Below are 13,568 nucleotides of genomic sequence, written 5' to 3'. Positions count from 1 at the left end.
TATCCACCCTTTCCCATTAACCCATTAAGCTCCTGATGAGCACATGAAAATGCTGGTTTGCAGGTTATTTACCACATCCACACGGTCAATCAAGCATAGGTGTCATCCAGCACTGGGGGGGGGGAAAAAAAAACAAACAACTCCTCCTCTAGAAGAGACAAGATCATTTTCCCTCCCCTAGTTAACAAGTGGGTTTATGAGCTGGCAATAACTAAGGCCTACAAGGTACAATATAGCAGTGTTCACACCCACACTTAATACACTTTAGGAGCAGGCTGCAAAAAAAAAAATAAATCACAAAAGGAAGAGGAAAAAACACAGAAGCCAAATAATTCCGATTTTATATTCAGTCTTTGCAAGTCAAGGATGTCCTGTTTTTACTATTCATTCAAGGCAAAGGTCTACACAAGCATGTCAAAAGCTGTAATTGAAAAACAGTAAACACAACAGTCTTGAAAATACGTTTAATGTCTAATCTTATACAAAAGTGACAGCATTTTCAAAAAAATATCAAATCCTGTATTTATAGCTTCTCACTATCATACAGCAATATTTGTTTCATCTAAAGAAAATACAGCAGCAGGTGATAATCTATACTTTAAAGATGTGATTGCTTATATTTCATATTGTAAACAAATGCGGTATGTCGATCTCAAAGCACAAGTCAAAACAAACTTCTCAGCAATTTAACTCAAGTGATGCATAGAAATGTACAAATTCCATTGCAAAAGCTTCAGGCCAGAAGTTGCTCACACTTGACATAACATGTGATAAAGTTACTACACGGTATATAGTGACAACTGGAGTTTTTACACAATAGATTAACAGGTATACCCTTTTCACTGCTATGCAAAGAACTTTGCTCACAAAAACAAAGGGGTTATGAAACAGTTTTCATGACCTCAAGAAATACGAATATACATTGAAAAACATCCCATATATACTGAATTTTAGCCTAAATGTTCCAGTAATAAATCCTGTCTACTTCAGGAAGAACCTAGAAGCCTAGTTACTTTCACAAACCCCCTTTCCAGAAGTCAGTACTTGCTACATTTGCTTAATCCTTTCCTACCTCTTCCCATCCCCTGCAAAGACACGTGCCCAGTGCAGTTTTGAAATGGAGCGCTGCCACCACGATCCATTCCTTTGGAGTAACTGGTTTTCACTACATCGATTTATCATCTAAGGCTGGAGGTATTAAAAAAAAAAAAAAAGCACTTGAGCAAATGTAGGCAGCGTTCTACCGTGTTTATTTTTAATCAGTCTTGCTGAGATCAAAGCCAGGGCTGTTGTTTGGGAGGCAAAGGGGGGCTTGTTTAAGGTTAATAAAGACTTACTTTTTTGGTTCTGATTGCTAGGGTTACAGGCGCTAGGTTTTAGGCTGAAATGTTAAGCGTTTTGGTTCAGTTCCAGTAGTGTCCTCCTAAAATAATTTTAAAATCCATGTACCTTTGCTATTTAATTTTCAGGACAGCTTAAAACAGCCACGGCTGACTGCTTCCCTCTGCAAAAAGTATTGCAGAACTTTGCCGTGAAGGCTCAGACAAGTAACAAGCATCACCACCAGGTCACCCCGCTTGTTTTTAAGAAGTCCATCCCATGCATGCAGGAAGCCATGATAAGGTATGGGAAGAGAATTAACTTGCTTTCACAGTTCCACGACACAAAGACTCCCTAAATGAGCTACCATGTTAAGCAAAATATGTTCCTAATTCTACCTACAGAGGCTAAGTTAGGATCTCCCCAGCTGGGGAGAAAACAAACCATCCATGGTCAAATCTAGGCTATGAAGTACCACGAAGATTTCCAGAGCTCCTCACTGACACGTGGCTACGCTTGCATTGCAGTGAACCCCCAGCATGCTCCTTGCACGGATATGGCAATATAAAAACTTACTGCAGCGTCCCTCCAGAGGAGGGGCAGCTACACAGCAGTGCACAGGCTTCGAGACATTCAATTACTCCCAGATTACGCTTACTCAGTGAGGTATGCAGACACCGAGCTGAGAACAGAGGATTTCTCTCCATCACCACCTTCAGTGGAGCCCCAAGGAGACCTGCTCGTTCCCAGCTGTGGCAGTAAGTATGGCACAAAGGATCTTGGCAGCTGACACAACTAAATGCCAAGCCAAAAAACTGCCGGGAAGGGAATTGCTAGACTGGGTTTTTGATCCTTTAAGCTCAAGTTGAGTGTCCAGGGACTCGGAAAACATCTGCTGAGTTCACACAACCCGGCAGACAGATTTTAAACGATTAGGACCCAGGTTGGAAACGGGGAAGTACCTTACCTAAGCGGGAATCTATTTCTCTTTACATCGACCAAGCCAAACTTCCAACCACCACAGAATGAGAAGTGGCAAAATGCTGTCCTCATTTGCATGCACGAAACTCACATTGGTTGATTCAAAGTGAACTGCACATCCAGGTTATTTCGTTATTTTGCACACAAATGCCTGTTTGTGAACATGAACAGTGTGCTGACAAGCCAGACCAAGTATTTCAAATGCGGATCTTCTCTCCCGTAGTCCCGGACTGAGCAATTGTTTTGAGTATATACAAAATGCTGAGAAAGCCTTCAAGTTCACATGCTCTGTCTCTTTAGTTTGAATTACTGTAGCATGTTCAAAAATCAGATTTCTTGACAAAAATCTTGAAATACTCTTTATTGACATTTTAGAATAACCTGAAAATAGACAAGATATGACTATCCATCCATTCAATAACCAGCACAAGTCTGGCAACAAGACTTAAAGCGTTCATGGAAATTTAAAAATTCTTAAGTCCTTGGGTCTGATTCATTATAATCCTTACTTGGCAACTCCCATTTTTCCAAGGAGCATTTGCCAAGGTAAGAACCATGCGTTTATTGTTATTTCTGCTCTTTGACACTCATTTTGTTAAACCGAACAGTTACGCTAGCATATGAGCAAGTTAAACTTATGCAAATTGCTCCTTCATACCTCAAATGCACATACAAGAGGCAAGTATTCTTCATAGCCCCAAACATTACTGAAACAAAAACTGTAAAAATCTCTGTAAGTAGTGGATGAAGGTGGAAAGCTACAGTACTTTGTTGCCCAGAATGTTTTCAACGGTAAGGCTGCAAGAGACAAGAAGTCATTGTCAATAGAGGGTTTTCACAAAGCAGTTAACCACAAACACAATAATTTTGTTTTTTAAACTAAGAATGTATCTCTACAATTCGTTATTCCCTACCTACATGTCCTAAAAGTGATCTCTTTATAATACAAGACTAGCAATAATTTTCAGAAATATAAGATATACAAGCTTTCTCTACCTTTTTTTTTTTTGTCTTTTAGAAAAGGCTTTCCAAATAGTGGAAGTCCACTACATCATAATGCTTAGACACACCCCAACTTGACAAAATTTGACCATTCTGCCATATATAGTTAAGTATTTAAGAACAAAACTGGCTGTTATTCCTCTGACTCACAAGTCAGGCATGCTCCAAGTCCTTACCTGCATTAATAGGTCTTATTCTACTGCATTTCCATGCTTACAAGTTTACAGATCTGCGTAATTCAAGCCAAAAAATAAATAAATACTCACATGGGGACCACCAGGCATTGACGGAGCACCAGCAGGACCAGATGGCACTTGAAAAGGATTAGGGGGCGTAGGATATAGTCCTGGAGCCGGGTATGATCCTGCGGGTGGAGGAAACGGACCTGGCGGTGAAGGTCCCCATGTTCCGGGCGGGACCGTACCCCACGGTACTGTTGGCGCAGCCCCTGGAGTCTGGGTAGGAGCAGAATATGGCCCTGGGGGTGGATATGGCATGCTAGGTGCAGGATACTGCCCTCCCATTGTTGGTCCCCATGCTCCAGAGGGCATGGATCCCCAGGGCCCAACGGGAGCCGGAGGTGCAGCTGGCTCCGTCGGACCACCGTAAGGTCTTGGAAGCTCTGGAAAGGGCATGTTTGGTGGCGGATACTGCCCTGGTGGGACAGGACCTGGCACAGTTGGGGGCGGATACGGCCCTCCAGGAGGAGGGCAAGAGGGTCCGGTAGGAGGAGGAGGAAATGGAGCAGGCGGTCCGGGGGGCATTGAAGGATACATTCCTGTTGGAGGAGGTCCGAAGGGCACGCTGGAAGCAGACGTGTTGGGCGGCAGGCCGGCTGGCCCCGCAGGGGGAGCGCTCGGGTTGTTCCAGGGGTTCGACGCCGGCCAGCCCTGCGGAGGCTGACCGGGCTGCTGGCCGGGCTTCGTGCTGCTCACTTTGGAGGTCTTAGCAGGCGACTGATCTGGTAAAGCATCTGCCAACTAAGAGAGAAAGCGTTAGTGAGGGTGCAAAGCGCCTACGGGATGCGTCAGTTGCACACATTCACCTGCGATAAATGCATTTGGGTTGCCAAAGCAGGAGAAAAGAGCTACTTGGCTACGTTCCCTTCTGCCATTGAGGGAGAAGGGTGTTGTGACATGCCACAGCTCCAGAACCACAGATAAGAGGCAACCTGCCACATGCAGCAAGAAGCTATTCCAGCACAAACCCCAAAAAGACTTTCGGGAGTTCCCACTCTTCTGACACCATTCAAATACAGCTCCTCTGTTAGGACCATAGCAGAAGAGACAATGCCCGCAGCAGATTTATACATATAAAATTCACAGATTGTTACCTCTAAAGCTAAAGAGGAAAGCACTCTTACTGCAGTAGCAGGGAAATAAGCTCAGCTGTAAGCTCTCCTTCTCGGAGAATTGTCTTAACTTTTAGAATGAAGTAACAACTGGCAGATCTTCAGGAAGGAGAAAACGCTACTTACCGAAAAATCATCAGTTCCAGACATTTTGCTGAAAAGCAAGGTAATATAAAGTGAAATTTCTTGAAAATAAAGTATATCAAGCAAGAGTTCCTAACAAATTCCACATTTGTCTCCTTCAAATGGTAACAGATGTCCAATGACAGCACTTCTCAGCAACAGCTCTATCCCAATGACTCGGGTCCACGCAGACACCAGCTACAGGTCTCATGAAAAAACAAAACTCGAGCCTCCACCTGTCTCAGCTCAAAACAGGACCAACACAAAGTAAAAGGGTCACCATGGCAAGAAAAACAATATTGAATCCATACGTTTTTTTCCTAGGATACCAAGCAGGCAGCCTACCCAGCGATGCCTGTGACGTGTTCCTGATCTTTTCTAAACTGGGACTCCGGAGCTCTGGCAGGCTGCCTGCAGGTGAAGTCAATGCCCCTAAAATTAAACGTGATGACACCCCCATTCAGACCTTATTTTCAGAAGCAGAAGAGCTATCTATGGATTTAAGACACGCCAAAGATAGTAGATGCATCTATTTACTTCCACTGCCTGCAGCCAGCTAGCCTCAGCTGAACACACACACAGCAAAGGCGTTGTGACTGCGTGCCTGATCGCCAACCTCTCTGCACTTGAGATGTGTTGAAAATGGAGACCAAGGAGTTGTGTGCTATCAGGAAGCTCACCTTGAGCCTTCCAAAGCTTCACCGTGATGAAAACTGACTGCCTGCTGATCTTTATTAGCCCCAGGAAAAGGCAACCATCACAAGTCTGATGTTATGTTCGGTTTGACTGACAGGTACTGCCTAGGGGCGAAGAAATCTTAAAAGGATGACCAAGAGCAGGTGGGATTGCAACCAGGAGGTCTTAGGGGAGGGTGTAGAACAACAAAGATAAGAGGAAAGTGCAAAATACAGACTCACAGGATGGCTTAGGTTGGAAAACACCTCCAGGATCATCACATCCAGACATTAACCTAGCGGTGCTGAGTGTGCCACTAACCCCTAAGCACCACAACCGCCTCTTCTGAATACCTCCCGGGGTGCTGTGTCAACCGCTTCCCTGGGCGGCCTGTCCCAAGGCTTCACAACTACTCCCTGCCTAGCAAAATCCATTAAAAACAAACAAACAAACAAACAAAAAACTCTTGTGAATAGGTTAAAGGTGGTGAAAAGCTGACTTTTAACACTGACCCACCTCAGGGGTTGAGGTCTGTACAGACAGCCCCTGGGAAACAGCTTTATAAGCTCCCACTAAATTCAAGTGATGTTCATGCAGATCTTGTGCATATAACTAGAGGCTTCTCTACAACTGGCTTTTTTTTTTTTTTTAAACAATTAGAGAATTTTCTAATCTCAGGACAGCAGTGGCCTGAACAAGGGGCCATTTTCTCAGCATTGCATTTTGTCTTCAACCAAAAGTGACCAAAAGGGAACAACAGCAGGCACAACAGCCGAACTCTTCAGCTATTCTAAGCCCAGACTTACTAGGCTCAGATTTACTAAGTTACAAGCAGTTTCTATGGAATAAAACTCAAAATATCGCTTCCACAAACCCATTTAGCTTCCTCCTTGTACTTACAACATCCTCTGAGGAGAAACTCCATCTGGCTGCTGTGTTACACAAAGAGGCGCCTCCCTTTTCTGTCCTAAAGCTGGATCCTCCCAGTTTCAGGTGAGGCTCCTTCATTCTTCTGTCTTCAGAAGGCGTTAGGTCTATTCTCACCCACCCTGCCCATGCTGCTCATTATTCCGTACATTTTCCCCCTTTTTCTTTCAGTTGCTCCTTCTCCGGGAAGAGATGTAGTTCATCTCCCTGACCCCTGTGCAGCACCCACTCCATCTCTTTGATTATTCTCACTGCTTCTCTTTGAGGTTTCTCCAATTCTTTTTTTATCCTTGGAGACGAATGACAAGAGAGAACCGCACAGCATTCAAAGTGTGGGAGCAGCGCTGCTTTATACAGCTCCATAATTATGTTCGGGTTTGTCCTCTATTTCCTTTCTAATACTTCTCAACACTTGATCTGCTTTTTGTTCGCTGCCCAGCTGACTTCTGCAGCAATGCTTCATTCTCCTGCAGTAAGGGTCAGCCCAGCGTTTATATTTGAATAAATTCAATACAGCCATCTACTCTGCACTACATCACGTTTCTCCACGTCGAATTATATCTGCCATTTTATTCCCTAAGCCTTACTTTCTTGAGTGCCTTCCTATCAACAAGACGCTGTTCCTCTCATTCCCCAAGTTATTTGTGATCATACCACGCAACCAAACCCCTGTGGAGACGGTGAAATCCCCAGGTTATACCTAGGAATTTAGATAAACCTTTGAAGAAATGCACATTGACCTTCACAGACACTGCCCTGGTGGAAGCCAGGGGCTACGTGCAGGACAACAAAGGCTCGTTAAAGCTCTAACAGCTGCTTACAACAGCAATAGCTCCTTCAAGTACCTACAAATACCTGTAGCTTTGTATTTAATCGGTTCAGATCAGCAGCCATTTGTTTCGAGTTGAGGAACCAACTGAAAATCACCAGGAAAACGTGATCTGCTCCTTTAAAGAGCTCATCTGCTTGAGGCACCCACCAGAAAAAGCCCCCTTTCTCTTCAACAGGCACCACTCCTGTTAAAAATGCTGCCAGTGGTTCATTACAAGAACCAGGGATGGAACAGAAATTGATCCTCGCTTTTCAGTGGCGCTGCAGCTCCATTTGCCTAGACACAAAGCTATTTGATATAACCCACAAAAATACAGAAAAATCATTAATCGAGAGCCAAGTACAAAAATAACTTCTTACAAAGATGCGCGTGTACGCGTATTCATATGCAAAAGAGCTGGTTAACGGAAAGCACCAAAACGGGCCAAGAAAATCATCCTTGCTGAGGCAGAAGAGATGGGACGGGTAAATCCAACTGAAAAACAGACATACAAGAGACTGGGAAAAGCCCACAGAGAAAGTCAGAGCATGTGCTGCCAGGGAGAGGAGGAAGAGAGGGAACAGACCTAGAGGTAACTCAGAAGATCCCGTGACATCCCATAGGAAATCCAAGGCAAAGCAGCGGATGGTTACAGCAGAAACAGGCCTGCCCACAAAACACCAACCGGCCCCAATATTTATCAGCTGCTAGTCCCAAAATATTGCTGTGCCATGAAAATTAAGGAAACGATTCTGCTGCATGGCTGAGAGGAACAAACCTGCCGCTAGGCACAGCCCGTAATGAGACTGAGCAGCTCCCCTCCCCTGGCAGGCAGGCTACAGCAACATTTGTTGGCAACATTTGGCGTGTAGGGCCCGTGCCAAGCATGTCAAGGATCCTTCTGCAGACAGCCCGGCCCGCTTTGGGGACATTTTTTAAACATGCACTTAATCTGCGTCCTGCCACCTTCCTTTCATAAGGAATTGCTGCTGTTGGAGCCCTTCAGGCACCACACGAGCTGATCTGTACTTCCCATCTATAATCCACTCTCTGTTTAGGTTGCACAGCTCCAAATTGCAATCCAAACCTCACAGATACCAATTTTATTCGCAGCACTGCCCGAGGCTCACAAACGATGCGAAATCAGATGCTGTCAGGTCAAGGACCTCCAGCTCGGTCCCTTTCAGAGCTCCCATGGGCTCAGGATTCCAGAAAAACACGCTGATACATTTTGTTGCCTGGATTTTTCAGAGCTGGCAGGGTTAGCAAACGGACTTTCATTTTCTCTTGAAGCTTTCCTGGAAGAGCGCTGCACAAGCACCGATGTGCGTAGAGAATGACGGGGCTTGTAGCTGATATTTTTACATCACCACACTGCCACATTTGAAATCTATTTCAAATTATTCTTTCCTGGGGCTGAGCGAACAGAAGGAGGGCTGGAGGAGCTGAAGTAATTTAGCAGGGCGCAGAAGGACTACAGAAGGGGCAGCGTTAAAGCTGAAGTCCTGCTCGCATCCACTGTGCTGAGAAATAGGATTTCCTTTGTTTCTGCAGGCCGCCGCCCCTGCAAACATCCTCTGCTTTCCAGAAGCACACAGCCTGCCAGCAGCACCCCCGAGAGCGCACACGGCCACAAGCGGGAAGCTGGAGAGATGACCAACGTCTCTGGGCAGTGAGGGGAGAGAAAAAAGGAAAAAAGGAGCAGAATCCCTCTCGTCCTTTAACCCAAAGAGTGAACTGGAGCATGGCACAACACTTCCACTGTGCCTGCCCAGGAAATATACAGAGAAGACGTCTTCAGCCTGGAGCCTGAGGCCTCTGGGCACCCAGGAGCTCTCTGAGGAATTAACTACCAGCAGGCGAGATGAGTCTGTAGGGCTCCAGGCTGCAAAAAGGTTGAGAAGTGCCCCTACAGCAGCACCAGTGGGCTAATTTCACCACCAGCGTTCAGGCCTGACTGAAATACCCGGCAGTTTTTGGAGAGGTCTGTGAAAACCCCACTCCTGGAAGCGCGATGCTCGGCGTGGTGCACTAAATCCTTCAGCTTCCACAATAGAGCAGCTCCGCAGTGTTTTTTGAGCAATAAATCCTCCCCGCTCGCATCCAACCCAACCGAAACCGAGGGCTGCAGAAGCATTTTTTCCCATGCTCTTGCCCTCCCTGGCTTTTCTCCACCACTGGTCCCCGGTGGCCCCCGTTAGAGCTGTCCAAACCACTTTTTCCTCCTCTTTCTAAATCTTTCCCACTTTTACAACTGCACGGCATTTTCCGAAGGCTCGCTGTGACAGATTTAGTTCCCGTCTCCAAGATCATCTTTCAAACGCAGGAAAAAGCCTCCTAGGTGCAACAGGCTCGGCTGCCTTTCCACCGGGTGGCACGGCTCTGTCAGCGACGAGGCTCTTTTGTCACCGTACCATGACTAATGCCTCCAGCACAACCCCATCCCCAACCAGATCTCTGCCCACATAAGCCCAACCACCGACAGATAAAAAGGGACCAAATCTTTGACAGCTCCTGAATGTTTTCAAAAATACGCAAATTTCTGCAGCTTCTACCTCCAGGCGTTAAGAATCAGCATTTTATAGCTGTCCTTCCCCGTCTTTAAGGCCTTTTGTGAAGCACTTGTGTACCTTGTGACTGTCTCCTCTAACCTACAGGATTATTTGGGGAATAAACCTAATTCATAACAGGCTGAAGAAAAAAAACAATAGTTAGTTGTTAGCAGCTACTCTAGATGTGGTGATTTCTGCTTCTCGCGTGTCTGTTTTGACAGAAGAGGGCAGAAGGAGGATTTTTTGTTTCCAGATTTCCAAAACAGATTTAGTCAAGAACAACGACGTGTGCTGTCACACGTGCTGCAAGTCACCAGCTACCAGAGCAAGCAATTCCCCAGAAGAGAGCTCCCCTCAGCTGCCAGGACCTGTACAACCCACAGCCACAAGGAACTGGAATCCGGTCCAGTTTGCCACATATGACAGGCTGCTCAGTTTCACAGCTGCCTCCCCGCCAAGATGAGACCTGATTGCTTCTGGTGGTCACCACACCACAGGCAGGTGGTCCTGAAAGCAGCAAACACACATCGTTTCTCAGGGGCAGTGTGCCTGCCAGCTGTGGGACACAGCCAGCTGAGAACTGCCAAAGACAACTCCTGTCTGCACCTCCCTACCCTGGGCACCTCACAGAAGGTGTTAGCCCAGCAGCTCACAGGAACCACAACAGATTGTCCACAGCTGCCTCTGAACTTCCTTCAGAGCCACGCAGCCCATTTACATCACACCATCCTTGGGTCCAGAAGGATGCTTCATTTATTTCTAGCTTTAATTTCCCATTATCGGTTCTTTGGGAGGCTTCCTGAACGAGCTGTAAAGGTGATGTAAGGAACACCCAAACTCTCCTCCTATCAACACAATTTACTCAGGAATTACCAGCATTTTTGGTTGGATGAGACAGGCTGACCCTAACCATCAAGCATCCTCCTCAACTGTGCTGCTTTTAAAGCAACATCAGACCTGTGTGTCGCATTCCAGTGACAAACAAAGCCCCACACCTTCCTGCTCTGTTACAGAGGTTCTTTTCCAGGGTAGCTCTCTTTGGGATACAGCCTCGCTCCATGGATACAGCTGGTACCTTTAGCTTCTTGCTTTGGCACTGCTAAGACATGCTGCAATGAACTTAAGTTCCAAAAGCACCTAAGATGCTTTATGGGATCGGGCTGACCTTTAGCACTCATTTGCACATCACTGGTCTAAGGAAGTGAACCTTCAGGGAAGGTCATTTTCATTTTGATTTAGAAGAAAGGACACTTGTTTCTTACACCTACTGACCAGAAGGCTGAACAAACACCCACAGGTCAGCAGTTTCCTGAGGCATCCACCCCGAAACAAGCTCTCCCTCCGAGATGAGACCTGCCAGATGAGTAACTCTCTCTCTCCAGGAAACGTGCTGGTCGATACCGCCGGGCGCTAGCTTTTCCATTGAGTCATTGAGGAGCCACCTCCTTAAAATACAGCAACCTCTGCGAAAATTCACCTCTCAGAAGGCCACACCGGCTCGGAGACCCTCTTTAAGCAAAAACATTTGACACAAAGGGCTATTTACGAACCGCGCACGCCTATTTAAGTACCGCCAACAAGCCCCAGCCATCCCCCAGCCACCCCCCAGCTCACCGCCCCCCACCCCGAGGCAAGGCCCGGCACCGCCGCCCCAGCCCCACAACGCCCCGGGCTCTGCAGCCTGACTGAGCAGAGCCGGAGGCGGCCCCGAGCCCCATCCCGGTACCTGCCGGCGGGGCGCGGCGCGGCGCAGGCCGGAGCGGAGCGGAGGCAGCAGGCGGCGGCCCCGCAGCACCACCGCCACCCCCTCACGCCCAGGCGGAAGCGGAAACTGCGTCACACGCCCCGCCTCCCGGAAGACCCCTGCGCTTAGCCACGCCCCCTTCTGCTTGGCCACGCCCTCTTTCCTCTTGGCCACGCCCCTTTTGTTGGCCACGCCCCCTCCCTCCTTTCCCCCCTTCCCGCCTTTTCGCGCCGCCCCGCGGTCACGTGACGCCTTCCCGCCTCCCTCCTGACGGGAGGCGCGCAACGGCCGCCGCCGCCGCCCCCCTGAGGGGCTTGGAGCCCCCACACGGCTCCCTCCCAGCCCCGCGGCCGCTGTTTGGGCTCCACACAAAATGGCCCTTCCCCAAAATGGCCCGTTTCCACCTTTGGTGCCCGCCCCCGTGTCTTCCCCGGCACGCCCTGAGGCGCCGCGGGTTGTCTTCCCTCAGCGCTACCTTTGCCCTCATGCCTCACGCCCCGGCGGTTAAAGGCTGCTAAATATAATGTGGAGTTTTCCTGCCCTACCCCGCCAAGCTATGGCACTAATCCGGCAAACATCTGCGTGTGGGGATAACGCTGTTAAATGAAGCGGAGTTCCCCGTGCCTGTGCCCATCTATTTGCCCTCCCCAAGGTCATAATTCAGCTATTTCTGCAGCAAATGGGAAAAAGGAGCAGGAATGAGCCCCGTTATGTTATTCCAGGCATTACCGTAGCAGCAACAGGCATAAAAATGCATTATTTTTAATGATTTATTTGCATAATTTTAAACTATCTAACCCAAAAGGGTATTCACCACAGAGGCAGCCCCACCATGACACAGTATCTCAGTTCATCAGCGCACTCAAAATTTAATTAAAAGCTGGAAAATTCAGGCTGACTGCACGCTCCTTTCGTAGTTACCTGTCCAACAATGGCAATCGCTGGGCAATCGTGGAGAAACGGCACTTCTGGCATGGCCCGGTGGGGAAAAATGAGCAAATAATAGCAAAATCCATCTTCCTGCCAGCTGTTTTCCCTGCTCGGAGGCCCTGTCACGGGCGGCTGCTGCCATGTCCTGGGCTGCCAGCGGTGACAGCAGCAGCCCCTGGATCTTGCTGCTTCTTCCTGAGCAATCTGGTAGTTAGAAGCCTTAATTAACGAGCACACATGCGGCCAACGATGGTTATGATACCTTAAATATCAAACAGGGGCTGCAATAGTGCTTTCCAGCACTATTAGGGCCTTACCAGCCCACCTCACTGACCTTGATGTTGGGCTCACCCAATGCATAATAAATAAATGTTTCCCCCTTGCTGCAGAACACAGAGGATGATGCACTTCTGTGCAAATATTTGCTTGTATACACAGCTTTCTGCTCCTTCAGGCAAACGTGGCTCTTCCTCCGCGTGTGCTGGAGGTCGTGGAAAGAGCTGCCGATGCACCTTCACGTAATTAGTGTGCCATTGATCCAGCTTAGAGCCAGGAACAGCACTCGGGGGGGATAACACGGAGCCCTGGCCACATCCTATTGGAAGACATCACTTTAGCACTCTAAATTATGCAATGGAAAAAAAAAAATAGGACGAAAATACAAATTGAGAGCTTGCACGCAATTCTGAAGGAAGGCAATGGAAGCTGTGTGAAAGAAATTTTGTTCCCGATTACTAAGAGCCATTATTTTCCACTTTGGGACCTTGCTGTGTTGTTTCAGTTACTCAGAGGGGCGGTTTCGTGTCTCGGTGTGAAGGCAGCTCTTTATTGCAGGACCTATTGACTCTACCTTACAAGTGCAGACGACTTTGTTTTTCCTTTGGCATCGTGTAAATATTTGGATTGGGAAGAACCAGCGATTTGGCCTCCTGTTCCACACAGGGCCGGCTTCACACCCTGTCCAGTTGGGTTTTGAGTATCACCAAAGACGGAGATTGCACAACCCCTCTGGACATTCAGTCCTGTCCTTAAACACTATCGCAGTGAATACCACCATTGTGTCTAGTCAGACCCCCTCTTGGTACCTTGCTGACTGCAGTGAGATCCTTCCTGCCCTTTCTCCTAGCCAAAATATCATTTCCTCAGCCCCTC

General features: G+C 47.7%; 1 protein-coding gene across 2 annotated transcripts; it reads right to left on the bottom strand.

Moving 5' to 3' along the window:
• Positions 1 to 450: 450 nt before the first annotated feature.
• Positions 451 to 11,610, bottom strand: MAPK1IP1L (mitogen-activated protein kinase 1 interacting protein 1 like). Of its 2 annotated transcripts, none has more exons than XM_027457515.3 (4): positions 11,469 to 11,610; positions 4,781 to 4,808; positions 3,570 to 4,283; positions 451 to 3,099 (listed from the first exon to the last, which is right to left on the bottom strand). In XM_027457515.3, exons 2-4 carry the CDS (start codon positions 4,802 to 4,804, stop codon positions 3,088 to 3,090), a joined length of 750 nt encoding a protein of 249 aa, XP_027313316.1. In that variant the 5' UTR covers positions 4,805 to 4,808; positions 11,469 to 11,610; the 3' UTR covers positions 451 to 3,087. The 2 variants fall into 2 exon arrangements, with proteins under 2 accessions (XP_027313316.1, XP_038035282.1); XM_038179354.2 differs by having other exon boundaries at positions 11,473 to 11,586.
• Positions 11,611 to 13,568: the final 1,958 nt, after the last annotated feature.

Source organism: Anas platyrhynchos, chromosome 5 (genome assembly GCF_047663525.1).
Source record: "Anas platyrhynchos isolate ZD024472 breed Pekin duck chromosome 5, IASCAAS_PekinDuck_T2T, whole genome shotgun sequence".
In the NCBI taxonomy this organism is placed as follows: domain Eukaryota; kingdom Metazoa; phylum Chordata; class Aves; order Anseriformes; family Anatidae; genus Anas; species Anas platyrhynchos.
Note: the sequence above shows the minus strand (reverse complement) of the source record. Positions and strands in the feature narration are given on the sequence as shown.